The sequence below is a fragment of the Plectropomus leopardus genome, chromosome 11, assembly GCF_008729295.1.
Source record: "Plectropomus leopardus isolate mb chromosome 11, YSFRI_Pleo_2.0, whole genome shotgun sequence".
Classification (NCBI taxonomy): Eukaryota; Metazoa; Chordata; class Actinopteri; order Perciformes; family Serranidae; genus Plectropomus; species Plectropomus leopardus.
In genome coordinates this window covers 24,852,110-24,871,774 of record NC_056473.1, presented here as the reverse complement: position 1 = coordinate 24,871,774, position 19,665 = coordinate 24,852,110, and the positions used below count along the sequence as shown (strand labels likewise).

General features: G+C 39.8%; 1 protein-coding gene across 2 annotated transcripts in view; it reads right to left on the bottom strand.

Annotated features, from left to right (window-relative positions):
• Positions 1-19,665, bottom strand: part of LOC121950538 (BTG3 associated nuclear protein) — a 42,332-nt gene that overhangs the window by 17,915 nt on the left and 4,752 nt on the right. Inside the window, exons 7-11 of one of the 2 annotated variants that reach the window (XM_042496569.1) lie at positions 18,786-19,025; positions 16,239-16,397; positions 12,414-12,535; positions 10,109-10,180; positions 7,237-7,281 (exon numbers count right to left, since the gene is read on the bottom strand). In XM_042496569.1, coding sequence (XP_042352503.1) covers positions 7,237-7,281; positions 10,109-10,180; positions 12,414-12,535; positions 16,239-16,397; positions 18,786-19,025 — 638 coding nt within the window. Of the gene's footprint in view, positions 1-7,236; positions 7,282-10,108; positions 10,181-12,413; positions 12,539-16,238; positions 16,398-18,785; positions 19,026-19,665 lie in introns of both variants that reach the window. The other variant, XM_042496568.1, reaches the window with a different exon arrangement.

Here is a 19,665-nt window from a genome sequence, read left to right as displayed (position 1 = left end):
CACTGGCTATCAGTCTGACAATGATAAACCTCTGGGGGTGATGGTCAGTATTTCAGGCTGGTCCAGTGGAGCCAGCAGATATCCAGGCCAAAACATCCCTTTCCTGTCGGTCACTTTGGCTAATCTCTATAAACAGCTATCTACATACAAATGCAAAAAAAAAAAAAAAGAAGTTACATCAGGCTAACTTATCGTCAGATCATAGTCAATTTTCAGTGCTTTCCGCCCCTCCAAGTGGACTGTTTTCCCTGCCGTTCAAACACAACTGGTCAATACTACTTGGGACCAGAGATACTAAATGAAAACACTTTTGATACCAAAATCTTGTCACCTAGAGATTCTGCATGCACATGCAAAATCTGTTTATATAAAAATACAAAAATACTGATTTGGCATGAAAGTAATTAAACGATCAATTATGCGTACTAACCCCTAGTGGAGAATTGAACTGTGAAGCCCTCTGAGGGAAACATTTGATAAAGGGCTTCATAAATAAAATTGCATTGAATTGAGGGGTAAAGAAATCAGTGTAGGGAATAAGTAAACCAGGGTTCCCACAGCTCAAGGCAACTGCGATACAGTAGCCAATACTAAAGAAAAAAAAACATGTACTGACATCAATCCCTTAGGTGACAGGAAATTTTATTGTATTTTTCAAGTATTTATTGATACACAAAATAAAACATGACTCTTTAGTGATGTTATTGCAAGAGGAATTTGGTAATTATTATTATTTATGTTACCAACTATTTTGTGCCTTCGCAATATGAAGTCAGAGAAAAGATTTATCAAGAACCCACCTCTAATTTGTAAGCATTTTGTAAGACTTTTGAAAGATTTATTCAAGACATTTTCATGCCAATTATGGCCTTATTTGTAGATTAGTGGATTCAATGCCTTTTAAGACTTTTTAAGGATCTGCGGGAACCCTCTAACCACTTCCATATTGAAGCCTCAGCACCCACATCTAGACTCATCTTCGCGATGCAATTTGACATCTTAATTTGAGATTTTGATCAGTAAATGAGTGATGCTTCTTGCAGTCAGATTGTGGCCAGACACAACTCACATGACATCACACACAACAGAGATCTGATAGAAGAAGTTTGAGCCAGGCCACCTCAGAATGTGGATCTTGATAATGACTCTCAATAGGACAAATACTGCGGGGAGACACAAAATAAACAAAGTGCAGACAAGCATGAAAAACATGCAAATAAATTAAGAGACCCTGATGGAGCCACAGAGTGCAAAAACATCTGTGTGGAGCTGTTCAAAAATCACAACCAGGGAGTTTGACAACATTTCTTCATTTATGTAATGGATCTTAATGCAGCCAAGATTGGACCTGAGAGTGTGAACATCTGACAAGATAATGTGACCTGGCGTAATTGGATGCGGCAGGTGGCCTTTATAAAGCAGGTGTGACCACAGCTCCATTGCAGAGGGAAGATGGGAAGAAGAGAGAATGAGATAGGGAGGAGAGGATAATCACCCAGAGGAAAAAAAAAAGAGGAGAGAGCTCTTGTGTGATAAATTGCACATGCTAGGTTAGACTAACACAGCCTCAGCAATATTCTGCCAGATTACAAAAACAGTGATATCATGCTTTTGCCTTTTTGATGTAGTTCTCCCTGTAAACACACACATTAGACATTTAAGAAAGCACTGATCAGGATTAAGTCTGATCTGTTTTGTCTTTGTCTGAGGCTCTTAACAAATTCTGGTCCAAGATACACTACACCAATCATGATAAAGACATGTTATGTCATTTGTATGCAACCATATCTGGTCAAAGTGATTTATCTCCTTGAATAAGTGCTATCACTAATATCTTGCTGGCTTGGGCCCCGTTTCCCTCGAGTGTCTTAATGTGCTTTCTGGGGTTCATCAGATTTCAGAGCTAACCTAAAGGACGCCCGCCTTCCGCTCCATGAGAATATGAGAATATACAAGTGGAGGGGACGCTGCCACTGTAGTGTATCACTGCATGTGTGTGAAAAGCTCGACCTGCAACATGAAGTTTAAAGAATAAGTCACTGTGTGTTTGTTTTGGCCATGCACGCATATCACTTTACAGACCCAATCAAAGTATGGGCTAAAAAGAAAAGGAAAATAAAATAGCTTTTTATTGGACTAGGCTCCCAGACACTGCCAAGGGAATAGCAGCCTTTGTGCAGCTTTTTGTTCTTGCATCCTTTGGTGTCTGCAAAAAACTAATGCCTATGCATATCCCACACTGCAGTTTCATTCAAGCACCCAACCCTGTCCCCTGCTAGACGTGACAAAGCTGTTCATGTACCCTGTGAACCAACAACAACTGCAAGACATGTGTGTTGTGGTGCAAAATCTAAACCAAATTTTGGCCAAAACTTCCAAGATCCTAGAGAGAGAGACACACAAAGGAATGCTGCTGTCAAGCTCAGCAAGCGGGTCATTCGAGGACACGAGCAGGCATGTGTGTTCCTGAGTGTGTGAGAGAAAAGGAGTGTTGGGATGTGTGGTGACTACCTTAATGGATTGAAAACACACACAGAGCTCAACAGCCAATAAAACAATACAAACAACAACAAAAAAAACTCATATAAAGCAGATGCATTCACACACAACAAACGTGCGCGCTCACAGACAGCTAATGAGGATTTGACCCAATGAGCGAACTGGATGATTGAAATCTTTATCAGACTGTAAAAGTTAGAAATGAGCAGTGGAAAGCACACGGTTTCACACGGTGGGTGGCATGTTACTCTTTCACCCCAAATTTTGACATATTACGGAGAGGGGGTGATTATTGTCTTAGTTTGAAGCTCATGGCTGAAGCTCCAGCAATTCCTTAGAAATTAATGTTAGTGTAATTACATTAAATACTGCATTTTTGCAAAGTAAGGCATTACTTTACTGAGTGAACAAATAGGTTGTTACTTGCATTACACTCCTAAGCCTCTTAAGTCTCTTCATTGGCATAATATTGACGGAAAAATCTCCTTCGTCTTTTTCAGACTTCAGTTAATGCCAGAAATTTCTGAATTATGAGTAGAGTCATCAAACTGAGCCAACAAAGTGGCAAATATATCTCTAAAAGTCTGAATTTAAGACTGTAGATCTATTTTTGCCTATTTTCACTACAAACCTTGGAAGAATGCAGTGATGTGGTCTTCCTGGGTTTTCAAACTCAAGTTGCTGCATTGGTTGAGGCCTGTCGTTTAAGGTACCGGTGAGATGATGAAATATGGCTCTTTTGAGTAATAGTTCCATGAGTTTTGAATCTAATCAGATGCCATGGTTTATAATACTACAAGGAAGAATTTTACAACTCTGGAAAGGTATCAGAGTGACAGTCACTTCATGCTCTGTTTGGACATCACAGGGAAAACAGCTGAACGACTAATAATAACAATTAAATAATAACGATAATTATCTCAATAGAATTTTCCTCGATAGGGATATAATATGTACAGTAATCCTCCATATAATTAAACAACCCATACACCAATAGAGAGGGGGCAGTAATGCAGCATCAATGCCAGTTACCATTCATCATTAACCAGAACAAGTAGATAGAGCAGCAGCTGTGGTAGAGGAAGAAGACGGCAAGACCGAGGGACCGAGTGACCGGCCACCTTTCGCCGACCACTAATGCGTATGGCAACGTTTTAAGATTACAACAACATTAAATGCACATAAAGTTATTTTTAGTAGGAGTGGTTGACCGCAGATAATGTCTCCTACAGTAGTTGTGTATTTTACTCATCTAATGCTAATGGTATATTAGCAGGTTAACGTGACTGACTAACCAGATATAATGATATGACTTAACACGACTAAAGGTAACATGGATAAAATTTTCATACATTAACACATCTGTAAACATGATTTCTGTCTCAGTCAAGTCAAACAGACTTTATTTCTACTTCATGATGTCATCAAAGTCTGTCTCTTGTTATTGTTTTGTTTAAGACAGCAGAAATTATAAACTGGGGGTGAAAAACTTGTACAGAAGTCGAAGTTTTTGTTTTGTCTATTTAGTCTGTTTCCATTGTCACTGAAACACATACAAAATGTTTTAAACCATCTGTACAGAATTAGTCGAGCTGCTGACCAGAGTTAACATTTCTTCATCTGTTTATTATTTCTTTTATTAACATTAATTTGATTATAATTGTTTTGAAACTACCACAGATTTGTGAAATGATCTGCTGTTTGTCATGTTCTGACAACAAATAATAGTTTAAACCACAATTAACCATATGATTTCTTTAACTTTCACATAGAGAAAAAAAAATCAGCCTTTTTAACTTTAATGATTTGACTTTTTTGATAGATAATTAACAATAGACCAACATGAAATTTTTATTTTGTTTCTTTTTTTAGCCATATCGCCAAGCCTTAGAACAACTATGTTCTTGTTAGAGGGGGGCCGAAGACACAGAGCACAGTGGTGGGGTTTACACAGTGCTTTTGTCTGTTTGAAATCAGCCTTAACCCTAAAACATTTAGTAACACAATTTATGCAAGTACCACGACTGTATTTGGGCATAGTGAAAAAGTAATGTAATGACTAGTGTAGCTTCTTTTCTGAGGGGGTCATGTGGAATTCATTGACTTAAAAAAAATGATGTGTAATTTTCTTGTAATGACCCCAACAGTGAATATATGTAGCCTTTATTGAAACTTTAGACAAAAGACACCTGTCCTAACAAAGTAACACAAAACAGTTTAACCACCAGATGGGCAGCATGAGAATCAACTTCCTTTCCTAAAGCCGTGCTTCTAGACAAACATGATGAAATCATGAATGTGAAATTATGTTAGTCTGCAGGCCACATAAGGACGCCTGCAGACTAACATAATTTCACATTCAAGATTTCATCATGTTTGTCTAGATGCACGGCTTGAGGAATAGAGAAACAGGAAGGGCCCTCAGTTCAAAACATCCAAGACAGAGATGGGTGGGTGGGGGGGAACAAAGACATGTACACCAAGATGACACAGTGCGTGTGTGTGTGTGTTTGTGTTTGTGTGTGTGTGTGTGTGCTGCTAGTGCTGTGTGGGTGTATGTTTCTAGTTAGTATACCATTATTACATCCAACTGTACAATGTTTCCAAATGCCAAAAAAAAGATATCTGTGGATTTAACTATTATGGTTTTATTATACATGTTAGGCCGCTGCGGCTCAGGATGTAGAGCGGGTCGCCCACTAATCAGAAGATTGGTTCGATTGGCTTCTCCAGTTCACATGTCGAGGTATCCTTGGGTAAGATACTGGACCGGTTCGGCTTGTGGCCTTCATTGGGGTCAAGGGTTCATCTGGGTTCATCATGATCCTGATGAAGGCCACAAGCCGAATCACACCGGTCTTATGAAGTTGTTCTTTAAACTACAAGTGTTGCTGGAGCTCTTTGACCTCTTCAAGGCCTTCTTTATTCTCAATGAACTTTGGAAGTTGGTGAAGTTGTGCCAGAAACCTCCACTCTGCTTAATAAGATACTGATCCCCCATTGGCTCAGGATGGCTGAACTATCAGTGTGTGAATGCATGTGATCGGTCACCTGTGTAGCCGGGTGGCACCTGGTATGGTAGCCTTGGTCACCAGTGTGTGAGTGTGTGAATGGGTGAATGTGACATGAAGTGTAAAAGTGCTTCAAGTGGTTGAAAGAGAGGAGCTATACAAATGCAAGTCAATTTCCCTTGAATTATTACAGTATAAGAAGTGCTGACAAGATCATGTTGAAAATGTGCTGAACTGTTTCAAGCTTCTGTATTTCGAATAAAGATGAAGACTGGATGACAACTGGGTGTTGTATCTTTTTAGGTGATAGCTCCCCAGTGTACATGGGAAAAGCTTTAACTGACCAAATGAGCAAAATTAGGGAGGGTCCAATGTCAGAATGAACAGATTTTCAGTTAAAGGTTATCTTTAGCGTTTCAGATCTCTAGTAGCACAATGAGTCTGTTTTTATATATTTGGGTCCCTGTTTTGTTAATCTTGTGTGTAGGTGCTGGAGGAAAAACGTGCACACCCTCACATACACGAGTGATGCACATTCCTACCAATCGTTTCACGATATCCCCCAGATCTACAGGTGGTAGTAACACTGCAATGCTGCAAAGTACCAGAAAAGGGATGGCTTCTAGGTTGTAAACATAGATGTAAACAATGCTAGATTTTAAACACAATAATCTGCTTTGTAAATGTTTTATGAGGAGAAAATGCATTCAAAACATTAGTTAGAGGTCAAGGATACACACAATGCATTTTGAAGAGTACCACTGAATGTACACATAACTTTTGTTTCAAAAAACTCCACAGGACGCCCCTTTATATACCCAATACTACCAAATGTAAGTTAGAATTTCTGCCTTTCTAAACTGAACATTGATGTAATACAAGTATTAGAAAACCCTTTTCTCTATTAACTTTTGGCTTCTATTGCATTCTATTTTACCTTCTATCTTCCACTTTCAATGTAGACTAAATAAAAGAGGATAGGTGTAATATTTGTTAGCTGGATGAATATGGCCGTCATGAATGCTGCATTTAACAAACTTGTAAAAATATTCAGCAAAATATTCCTAACACACCCACATCAGGGTCGCCACACTTACAGCGGCAGCTCAATAAAAGGTATCACTGTGACATCGCTGTACACAGAAGTCACCATGGTTCACTACCTTCAGTGACAAACATTCAGCATCTGCTGGGTGCGGTCACATGGAAAAACAAACATTGAAAACACGGCTGAAATGATAAGGAGCCGCTGTGCAATCACTGCAGCAAAAGAAGTAGGACATATGTTTGTCATAACCACCACTTAAGGTTGCAATGCATGAAGAGAGACAGAGATACAGCATCACTAGTGTTTAGAGAGATAATTCAAATCCTGATACTGAAACTGGAGTGACTGTCATTGTGTGTCCAATATGTTAAATTTCTGAGAACAGGCATAATGTCATTGACGGAGAATTTTGGAAGGAACATGGTAATGCATAATCAGAGGAACAAAGTGCCTGCTCAAGCGGCCCTGTGGGTTTAGGGCTATCAGACACATGAATCACTTGTGAAAGATGGGATGAAGACTATTGTATAATGCTGACCACAAAACCACACATATCCACCATTACTGTAATCCAGCTTTTGTTTTTGAAGGATTAATACTTTACATAAAAGAAGCAGTGATGCAAACATATGGTTCATCATCTACAGCATGCGTTGATTAGTGTTAGTTTGTTCTTACCTGTCCATCCTGACCAACATGTACCTGGTGGATCTGAAGATTTCCCTGAGATAGAGAAGAAAAATGTCATGTCAAAAGCCTGATGCCATATTCTATACACACTATTATTTTGCTGTTTCAACCAGCAAACATAATGCCAAAAAAACTATTCATCTTGCTCATTTCTTTGCACTCCTATTCGCATTAAAGGTGTACTATGCAGGATTGTTGGTTACTGTTTGTTATGACGCTCGCCAGTAAAAGTAAAAGTTAAAACCAACCCCAGATCCTCTCTAGTGTGGCATTTTGTCTCACTATATATTTTTTTGTTTGTTTTGTTTTTTTGGTGTTTGTCTCCTAGATGTCTAATGCACCTGACTGCTACCTTTTTTATAAAGCCTCGACCTCACCTGAGCACTGTGGGGACACTACCATAAACGTCCTGAAAACTGAAAATAAGAAAATACAAGCAGGAGGCAGAGTTTCTGCAGAAAAATATACTGACATACACTTCTGTGGGTCAGAAGATGACTGAGAGGGATTACTTCTGTATGAGCCTATACATTGTTTTTTTGGAAAATCCTGCACAGTTTATCTTTTAGAAAATATTGTTAATATCTTTAAAATATGCATTCAGTCACACAGTGATTTAAGCCATTAAATAGAGCCAAACTTGAACTCTCTTGATCAATGTGGTAACTGACAGCATGATGGTGTCAATATCTGAGAAGAATCAGAGCTGTTTTTACAGGATGGTGAGCAGTCAGGATTTGGCAGAGGAATTTTTTTTCATACACAATGACATAAGAGTGAGAGGTGGAGGCTTTGTCCTTGTATATCAGTCATTGATTGTGTCATTTCTGGCTACATCAAGGCTCTTGTAAACAAAAACAGAAACCCATTCGCAAAGGCACAAACCCATTGCAGGCTCAGAGGGATGCAATGACCATCGTTAAGTCTCTGAACACCCACAGTGAAGTTTACAAGACCACATAAGAGAGGACATCATATAAGCCATATTTACTCAACCCCAACTTTCAGTTGTTTTCTCCTGCTAATTGTATTTCATGTATATATCAAATGCTGTCTGAGCTGCCATATGGCCAGAGAGCGGTGTAATCTCTCAAACAGCTCATTTCCTTTTCAAGCACGCTAAAACCAATGTCTTTGATGAGAGGGCCCCATTCCTAATGAAAACATATTCCATGAGTGGCAGTTGGGAGAAGTGGGATTTTGTTGCTAAGCTTTGAACTCCAAAAAACAAACAATATCATGGAATAGGAAGGAGAGGGGAGAAAAAAAATCTGGGCTCAGCCACAAAGAGCAGGAAAGGCTTTAGAGCTTTTCTGCCTCCAATTCACTCTGTCTCTCTCACTCAATCCTGCATTTCTTCCTCTGAGTGTCCTTTAGCACAACTGAACAGGAAATGAGAAAAACACTTGTTCAAGGTGTCAATTGCTTTTGCATAAATGTCAAGCTGTCATGCATGCGTGGCAAGTATCATCTACAGTATGTGATTAGATGTGTATGTGTGTACATAGACTGGCGCCTTGCAATAAATCTCTCTTCCACATCCTCGCAAAAAATCACCAACAATGATGCTGATGTGGAAATTCCTCTTCAGCAATCTGTGTGGTTTGGAGTTAAATTTTGATTTCAACTGGCAGGCGACCGCTGTGTGTGCATGCAGAGTGCATGTCTGGTGGGGGGACATGAGACATCTGGGCATTGTGTGGAAACAAAAGTTATAACTCCATGCAAAAGCAGGCGGATATATAAACATTACAGAACATCTGCTTCTGCTAAAACTCACTAATGACTTAAATGTTGTCAGGTATTACTCGGGTGCATAATTCTTGACTGGGATGGCTATTTGCACGGGCAAACAGCAACATGTGGGGAAACAAGCATATGGTCATAGTGATGTCAGCCAAATAAAAAAAGTGCAATGTGAGTATTTTGTCCTCCTTAACTTAAAGACTTGCCATGTGCTACATTTTAATTTTTTTAGAAACATACAGGGCTCAAAAGATACCAGTGTTTAATGACCTTACATGGCAGATGGAAATAGCAGTTTGCTTGATTCAATGGCTATTCCTTTGATTTCTTTCAGAAGTAGACACGCTTATAGTCTCATAAATGTGAGTTGTGCATAAGGTTTGATCAATCATCTGAAAGTGCATGTGGTTAAAAATTGGAATAATTCTTCTAACACACTTGGCTGCCTCCAGCGTGAAAGGGAGCCTCATCAAAATGAACCTGTGGCTTTATGGAGTAATGCAAAGGACATCAGTTCATCTTATTGACCCAAATACTGTAAAACTTTCTGCACAACTGTAGTTTATTCATGCAAAATTATATATCCACCAGCACCCCTATGTTTATGATTGATTACTGTACAACAAAAAAGCTTCATGAATGATTCAATTAAATGCAAATCTAGCATTTTCACTATTAACTAGCTAAATAAAACAATTACAACACATACTTGTGCCTATAAAGTTAATTAGAAATTTCCTTATGTCCGATGGGGATCAAGAGTGCATTTGCTGAGTCTACATGCTCACACAGATATCATGGTTCATTTTAAATAGACAGTCAAATAATGCAAGGCGTCAGCTAGCCTTAAGTGGACCAAATTAGGCTTTAGACACAATATACTGACATTCCCACACTAAAGTAGACAACTTTTTCTTTCCTGCCAGTAATCCACTTCTTTCTCAAGCATGAGTTCACTGTAACAGTTATTTACTGTCTGGAGACAAATTCTCCTGACCGACGACTTCTGCTAAGAAATTTAATATACCGGGAAAAATGACTCAAGTAAAGGAGTGGCTGATTGTTTCTCTTTTTTCTCTCTCATTCTCACACAAACACACACACACACACTTGCCTCACTGTCCTGTGTGATCTGCACCTCCTCTCCTTGTGGCACCTGGGCGATGTGCAGCTGACCCTGTGGAATCTGAGAGACACAGATGAGGGATGAAAGACAGCTGAGTTGGATCAATTACATAAATGTGATCAAGAAATCAAGAAAAGCTAAAGTGTATCTAATGCAATGGATAGGGATCAAAATCCACAGTCCTTGTTTTGTGCTTTTGTATTCAAAGGCTTTTATGCGGCTTTAGTAGTCTGAGTTAAACAAATTAACTGGATGTATTCCAGAAGTGAGGCTTTTTGGTCTTATTTGTGTTTCCACTGACAGTGTTTCCCTGTTGAGCTGCAGTGGAAGAATACTAACAAAAAAATATCTTACATTGAAATAACAGGAAGTAAGGGATAGAAAGGGATTTCTTAATAGCCAGTATGAAGCTGAGGAATGATTACAGCAAGCCTAACCCTAACCCTGTATCAATATTCATGTGGGCATATGACTATTACTTTATGACAAATTTGAAAAATGGTGTCCTTTAGGGTTTAATCTAGCTACAGAATGTGATTAAAAATAATTGACAAGCAGACCTTGTGTGGTACGTGTAATATGGCAACACATTGTGTTTAGCAATTATAAGGCAATTGACGCAGCGCTGAATCACAGTTTGTAAGTATACTTGATTTCCTCTGCTGTATTAGCAGCACTCATAAATTTCAGGCTCAGCTGCACCCTTTAATACTCTGCAGCGTGTTGGGAGGGTAAAAAGTGCACACTGAGCTCCTGAGAATTATTCTCTCCCACTCTTCCTCAACTTCACTTCCTGCCTGTCCGCCCTCCATCTTTTATGCCTGTTCTTTTCTTTCTCAGGCGAGTCACCTATCATCAGTGCCTCCAGACCCATGCATCATGTAGCAACCTATTAACAGCAGAAATACTCCACACTGTAAATTATAAGGTGGCTTTGTAGCACTGTTATTACATACAGTGGGTGTGCCAATGAGTAGAGGTGGAGCCTCACAGCAGAATAGAAATGATCCAAAATGTTAATGTAGTATAATCAAAATGTGTTTTATAATTACTGACATTTTTTTAGATGGTAACATAGACTTTGCAAACTCACACACTTATACACTTGTAGCACTTAGAAGAAAAACATTTTATTCAATTTCCTCATGCAAAACCCCTCATGACAAACTCACAGCTTGTGTGTATCTGTCACCAGCTGTCTGACTATACAACATGTAAACAAGACTGGGCCAAGCTGCTCTCACTCCATTAATAATTGTAACCTCAATGATAAACCTTGAACTAATACATTTGATCCATCGGATCAACTACAGACAGTGTAACTTCACAAATCTGATATCTTTAAGACCTTCAACAGGCTGTAGTGTTTAATCAAGTGGCCTGTTCCTCGCCTGTTAGACAGAAGCATTTTGTTGGATTTAAGGGCACATGGAAGATAAGATATGAGAATTGCACTCACTTCCTCCTCGTCAGCCCACCCATAACGCTGTAGTGGGCCTGACTGTGACCTTTGACCATCGCAGCTGTAAAGGGTCATCCAACGCCTTCATTGACATAAGCTGCACTATTTTTCTACAGAATGCCGTGTGTGTCATTGTGGTGGGTGGGATGATCTGCCCCCCCCCGCACTATGAACCAAGCTTTGGGACCCTCACATGACAGCAGCAGGGAAGAAAATGGAGGCTAAGTGTGTGAAAAATATTTGATAATATTGTGAGAAGGGGATGAGAAAGACTCTTATCTTAAGATCTTTTCAGACAGTGAGCAACTGATGCTCCTTGTGATTCATTTTCAATGAGAAGCAAGTGAACAGGTAGGGAGGAGCAGACAATCCGACAAGCCAAGTGCAATCTTATGAACCTGTCACAGTCATGCTCATCAAATGCACACACCTGCTTGCCGCCAAAGTTAAACTGTCTTGACTTTTTCTGACACGCAGTGCAAATCAATGTATCAATGTCTCTTGGTCTATACACTTTTTTAAGGAAAATTCTGCATAGTGTATCTTTAAGATAGACTGTCAAAAAATGCAGTTGTACGAGCAGGAAGACAGTTATGCAAAGAAGACATTTTATGGTTATCATACATATAGGGCCTAGCGTTAACAAAGGGAGCACTTGCCTGTCTGTCTGTTCACATGAGGAGTGCAGTGAGACCCCCCCCAGATTCAAGTAGGCACATGATACTGCTAACCATCTTTGCTGTTTGAGCATATTAATTGTGTACTTTTCCCATTAGTAATGTTTCTGTGTAGATTCAGGAAAGACTGAGTGATAAAATGTGCAACACTCACCACCTGAACTTGTCCATCCTCGCTAATCCGGTGGAACTGGACTTGTTGATTGGCCAGTGTGTAGTGCAAGGTCTGCTGGGTGGCAGTCTCAATGTGAGCCGTTTCTTCTGCCATGCTTCCCTCTGCTAAGGAGGACAAGCAGTCTGGTCATTGGTGTGCTCATTTGTACAGTGGTCAGGAATACAGTGCATATGAGTCACACATAAGCAGTAAGGATGAGGTCTCTAAGACACATAAACCAACACACATCCACACATCATGCACAAGGCCTTTGTAACCTTTAAAAAAAAACCTGGCTAGTTCCCAGGCCATCTGCTGGATGATGCTATGTTTATACTTTATCAAACGCCTAAATACACAACAAGGACTCTCCAGCTAGCCTTCCAAACACACTCATGGACTAGCAGCCAAACACAAACTCCGAGCCTCAGTCTAAACAGCCCCGGTCACTGCAGTAGTATGACATCCCTGCATGGACCAGTCGCACCACTCACAACAGCTCTCAACCAGCCCAAAAATATTAAGACGCCATGTCATCAATCAAAGTCAGTAGAGCTCTCAGTGACAGTGGAGTCACAAAGGGCCATAAAATAAACAAAGGCACACCGTCTCATGTAAGACATCAAGAAGTGCAGCAAGATAAAGACCACTTGGGTGAAGTAAGGAGTGAAATCATGTGAGGTGATTTCTTGTAGCAGACTTTAACAGTGCTGAGAAAGGCAGCCTTTTTTATTTGAGCATGAAAAAAAGGAATGTGGCTTTGAATGATATAAAACATACAGCTCATATCACATACACCTCAAAAGCTCTGTTTTGTGTTATGTTGCTTTGAAAGGTAAGTCTGCATCCCATCTTTCGTTATTACTGCTACGTACTCTATTATGTAAATAATCCTCAGTAATTTGGTTTGCCAGATGAGGATGCAAGAGCCAGGTGGCTTGTGAAAACTACAGTTTTGGTCTGAACTCTTCTTGCTGATTCACTGGTAAATAATGGTTTTAAAAGCAGAAGAACTGCCTCTTTCCGGTCCATTAACATGTAATCTGATTAAGGAAGGAATGATTGTTTGGTGTGTGTGTCTTCACATGTTTGTGCATGCACCCTCCGAACTAGTATTTTTGTTGTACACTCTGGGGTGTGTGTGGCCTGAAAAGGAAGGGCCTGGCAATCCACCCCTGGTGTGTGCTCACAGGATATTTGGGTTTCCCCTGCAGTCTTACTTTTCCCTGGTCAGAGGTGAGAGGTGATGGCTCACAGGGAGAGAAGGACAGCAGGCATTGTGTGCAGATTACAACCATCTGCAGCAATACACACTGTATCTGAGTTTGGGTTTGGGTCTTAAAATAGCTTTCATATAGCGGATGAAATAAAACCTGTATGAGTTCACTGTGTGCGACTGTGTTTGTTGACATTTTTCTGCATGAAAGTACTTAAACAGGCACTAAAAGAGAAAACTTTCAATTCAGGGTAAAGAAAAAAAAATAAATGTGGTCCAAGTTTGTCACGCAGCATAAAAATGGTTTATTAATCACCCAGTTAAATTTGGATGATTAAAAAAATCAGAAAGTATATCAAATGAAATGTAAAAGTCATGCAAAAATAAGCAATATTCTCTGCTCAGAGAAGGAGGGTGTCCGTCTTTAGTGGACACTTGTCTCGTTAGGGGATTTGGTAGGTCACTTGTCATTTATTGACCAACTGAATACTTGCATCAAGTCTTTTTGCACCAGTGTAATGGTAATTACAGACAGTGTAATGCTAAGGGAAAGCCTCTAGGTGGACTAACCAGTAACATTTTATAGAAGTGACTATTAATTGGTAGCTTTGCATGGTAAACTTTGGTCAAAACCTTTAGACAGCAGTGCTTTCCAGGCATAGACTTTACCTGGGCGGACAGCACAGGTACATTTATAGTCACCAAGGTGTAATTGGCAACCCTTATTATTTTATCCGTCCAAGAGAATGACCCCATTAGTGATCCATCTACTAGTGTACCATCTCCCCTCACTCTACTCCTCTCATACCTGCTCATTCTGTTACTGCAGCTACCGCTAGTTAAAATGATGTTTCCTGAAGCGCCCCCCTACCATAGTTGGTTCAAATTTAGGAAGAGGGGAAAACACACAGTGTTGTGTAAACAGTTATCAACACAACACACACAAAGCCGGCTTGCAGTCACCAGAGATAGTTTCAGCATCTGGTCTATTTTCTCCACAAGCAAATCTGGCAAGTAAACCCCCTGCTGGTCTATTATGAATCACATGAAAGAAATATATCAGTGATGTAAATATGATATATGATAAGAAATGCATCACATGTTCTATTTTTTCTGCCCCTCCCTGCTGTTCTCCTAAAGTTTTGATACCCTGTTTTCATCCCCCATATAATGAAATGTATCTCATATATTTATTAGAAATATCCTAGCACCGCTGCTGTTTGTGATTGTGTTTTTAAATTATGTATCCTCCTTTATGCCACATATTTATCCTTGTGTCTAAAGAGAGAGCAAGTGAGATGAACACACACAAACACACCCAAGCAGACAGAGACAGAGAGATAATAAAGATAAGCTCTATGAGAAAAGTGCATAATGATGCAATACGTATGAAATTAATAGAAATACTCAAAAAAAAATCAAGATACTGTGTAAAAGGTCACACGTTTTTGTTATTTGTCAGATGTAGTAGACCTTTCTTGTGCTGGTAGGCAATGCCGGCCCTTTCCGCCTGCTACCACCACATTTATATTTCAGACATGCAAGAAACACTGAGAAAGCTTTCACTCTCAAGATGATGAAGAGGCTGCCTTCGCTGAGAACCTCCTCCAAGTTTGCAGAGAGAAAACAATTTTCCCGATTCCACTTAAATTGGTTGAGCATCAGTTCAAAGCTAAAAAAAACAGATTTTTAAAAAAAAGTTAATTAGTTCCATAACCAGGAACCAACTAATGTAACATGCCGTTTCACTGATAACAGTCCAAAGTGAAAACCAGTGGTGGTGTTGCTGGCCTGTAAGAAAAAAAATGCAGATGTCTCTTTTTTGGGGGGGTCAGTTGGTTCTCACAACTGTGCACCTTGTTTGATTAGGAAACAACCACAGAATCATAGCAACGCTATCAGCCGATAAAGACACATGAGAGTGGAGCCAGGTAGATATTAGTTTTCTCACGCAACAAAGATAAATGTTAATGTGCTCACTCCCAAAGCATTTCACAAGAAAGTTGTCAGAAGGTTCTGCATTATTAGGATTTCTTAAACCCAAAGATTCACAAGCTGAAAAGGTTGATTTGAATGTGATGTCTGAACGTGATCTCATGTTTGACTTGCTGGATTTTAGTCCAATCATATAAATGATTCTGTGTCATATCAGTTTAGTGTAGTTTTCTGGAGACCAAATGCAAATGTTCTGAAAAGAAGATATTTGAAACTGGAAGGTCATCTTAGATTTGAGAACTATAACATTATTTTCTTTATGGATTTAACATTATCTTTTTCTCTTTCTCTCTGACATTGTTGCTGTTTCTTTTGTTGTGTCACACTATTTTTCCATCACATAGTATGCATATTAATGCAGCAAAGTGAACAAATATTTAACTCCAGTCCTCACTGTTTAGGGGTACGTGGGATGTAAATACTAAGTTGTTATTATGTAATTTTCTTGAGTTATTGAGTTCAGCAGTGTCTGTACATATAAACTACACACACACACACACACACACACACACACAAACAAGACAACATCCTACAAAGCATGTGCCATGGTACTGATGCACAAAAGTTATATAAATGTATGCTCTCCAGCCCCCTCATAATAATGTGTACTTTACCTGGGGCTGTGCTACGAGGTGTGCGTTTGGAGAAGCTCTTGACAGCCAGACTCTGACCACGCTGCTTACGTCTCCAGGCGGTGCGACACTTTGAATCGATGCTCTGCTTAATGCGATACCAGTCTGACTCAGTGATGCCAAATTTGTGGAACAAGTGGCCTGTGGGAACACAGAGAGGTCAAAGGTCATCACATTACTGTATAAATGATCAATCAAATATTTGACGGCTTGATTGCTGATAGTGAATCGTGTCTCAAAACTGATCAGTCTCTGGGCTATTTTATTTTCAGTTTCAAAATGTCCTTTTGCCACAGGAATTCCCTCCATTTATTTGCCTCCTCCCTTCTGTTTCAGTAGGGTAGGAAAATAAATAGCCTACTCTGAGCATTAGTGGAGAAAACTAGCAAGTAGTCACTTACATAAACTTGAGGGTAACATCATCAGCAATTCAAGTCATAGCAGCCAGGATATCTGCTGCAAATCGGCTGGGTGTAAGTAATAAGCTGCAGGACAAAGTGTTTGTAACAGGGCCACTTCACCTGCACTTAAAATACATATATTAAAACTGAAGTAATAAATGTCCTGATTTTGTTTACTTCTGCTCCGCTTACATGTTGACAAGCAGTGGTAACACAGGTCTGTGACTGTCCCTCATCCCTCCCTCCATGGAGACATGAGCAGGTGAGACTGGATGCAGCTGAATTTAGTGGCTGTCTACCTCAATGTTTTGAACTGTTTAAAAGGAGGTGAGCTGCTTGACAGCTCATTTCTACATAAATTAACAACGAAGCCACAGCCTGAGGGCAGAAAATGAGACAGAGGAGAGCTGAGGGGCATCTGCGGATAGTGGGATAGTGGTGTATGGCAGCCCTTTCACACCTGATGGGTCCTGTACAGGCAGGCAGGGCACTTGTTTCTTCATTCCTTTTCCTTTTTTTTTTATGCAGGCAGCATGAGTCACCCAAAAGTCACCTGGCCCTGCTCCAGCTTTTGCATACCTCTATGTCAGGCCAAATCTGCATGTAACTACACACACTCACACTGCTAAGAGGAAATACAGGTAACTAAGTAGACAAGCACTTATGTATGCCATGGGGGGTATTAACTAAAAGCTCCTGCAGGGGGCACAAGGTGAACTCTGAAGTAAAGGCTCAAGCTAACAAAGCCCCTTTTTAAACTGCAATATGACCCATATAAATATAATATATAGGCACAGGACCCTCATAAATATCTGTCTGTCTACCCTCATAGCCATTACTCTGCTTCATCAGGAATCAAAGAGTTCTCTGAATTGAGGGTGAACTTTCTAGCAGACATGTGCTTGTCATTTACAGTCTGGTATGTTTTAAAATGTGTTGCACATTAATGCGTGTGTGCAATGATGAATGCATGTTGTTGTAACTTGCCTTGGGAATACAGACTGCAGTCTATTTCTGTGTTCAATTCAGTGCCACTTTGTAATGGAACGAAGATGAAATGTGGGAAGGTCTCAGAGAGTTCATATATTGCTGTAAGGGGGCATGGATTAAAGGCCCGGCTGAGTGAGATTTATCTAACTATAAAGCCAGGAATCTCTGTCTGTAAGTGTGTGTGTGTGTGTGTGTGTGTGTGTGTGTGTGTGTGTTTGTGTGTGACATATATCTCAAGAACCGTTCGTACAATCTACTTCACACTTGGCGGGTGTATCGCTGGGGACCCAGTGACATGCAGAGTCAAAGTTGGTGCACTTTGAGCACGGGATACATTCAAAAAGAGTTGATTAAACAGAGTAGAGCATGGGCAAAATACTTCTGCTATTTAAAATCATGCTCTACTTAATAACCACCGTGGTTATGTCAAAGCAAGCAACTATTACCCCGATTGAAAATTATCGCATCTTCTAAGTTTATTTCACTGATGTTTCTGATCACAAGTAGCAGCAATCGTGTGTGTATTTGTCGGGGGCACTTTAGCGATTTGGGGCCCCAAGCAATCTCTGTCTTCTCTAACTGGGAATGTTGGGATAGGTATTGGTGGAAGAAGCAAAAATGTTAACTGTTAAGGCATTGTCAGCACAATGTAGTTAAATGTATTCGATATCTGTTTAAGGTGGAGCTTTCAATTCTGATATAATGCTGGATAGTTTCATGAATAATAATACATCATATTTTAATTGTTATAATTTGTAAATAAAATCTGACTTTCCGATGTAACTACTGACATGTCTCTGACAATTGTCATAGGACTACAATGTTTTTTTTTCCACAGTAGAAATGCACAGTAAATAAGTAATATTCCAGTGAGTTTCATATTATTTTAGGTATCTGAGGGCCTTTTGTGTGTGTTTTTTTTTTTTGGGGGGGGGGGGACATATATAATGAGTTAGGATAGCAACATAATTCAATATTTTTTCATATTTAAACATCACAATAAATCTTTAGCTTTTTGGGGCCCAGGTGTATTGCTCAAGACCTAAAGAAATATAGTGCCACAAAGTGAAGCAGGTGGCATGAAACTGAAACTACTGTCAATACTAGATGGTTGTAATAATATCACAAGATGACTCACAGCGAATGCCATAGATCATGAGGGGGTCCAGCTGTTTCTTGCCATGTATGCCCTGGCCAGAGAGGTTTGACATGGCTTGGACTTCCCGATGAAACAAGTAGTCCAATAGTGTCAGTGCCATCTTCTCTGCTGTGCGGCAGTTTGTGGTGATGTGGAGCATGTCAGCTGGGGACACTGGGCAACGAACACGCATCTCTGGGTTGTTCTCATCTCCCAACCAGGTACCCGCTGGGTAATCATCTAGAGGTAACAGGAGTAGGAACAGTTATTTAAACATGGTTACACTGCTCTCTTTCAGTAAACCTGCAGCCTGTAAATATCACTGAGATTTAAAGCAGTATGTGAATTATACCCTGCTTCCCTTTACTGAAGAAAAGCAAAATATATCCACATTATGACATGTACATGTGTTGAGTCACAGGCTGACAAATACTACACTGGTACAGAGCCACAGAGATACTTCACATAGTACAATAGCACACCCCTGTGGCAACAAATGAGAAGTAGGTGACCTATGGGCAAAACTGTGTTATTATCGAAGATATTAAAAAGCAGAGTATGTGGTTTGGCTGTTTGCTCAAAGCGTATGTTTGCTGTTAAATCTACCACACAAACAAACACACAAACACGGCACGAGACACACTGTTCTGAACACCACATGGTACCATCAAGTTCATGCTGACTAACAGTTATATCATGGTAACCCACAGCTGCATATAAATGAATAATAGTTTGCCTTTGAAGATAACTAAGAACGTCCAAGTTCATTGAAAATAACCAAACCAGCAATCCCAGAAAATACCAACACAGCAACAACAATGTGGCCCTCATTTAGATTTGCACATTTAAAAATGAACTGTTCTCTCTCTGGCTCAACAAG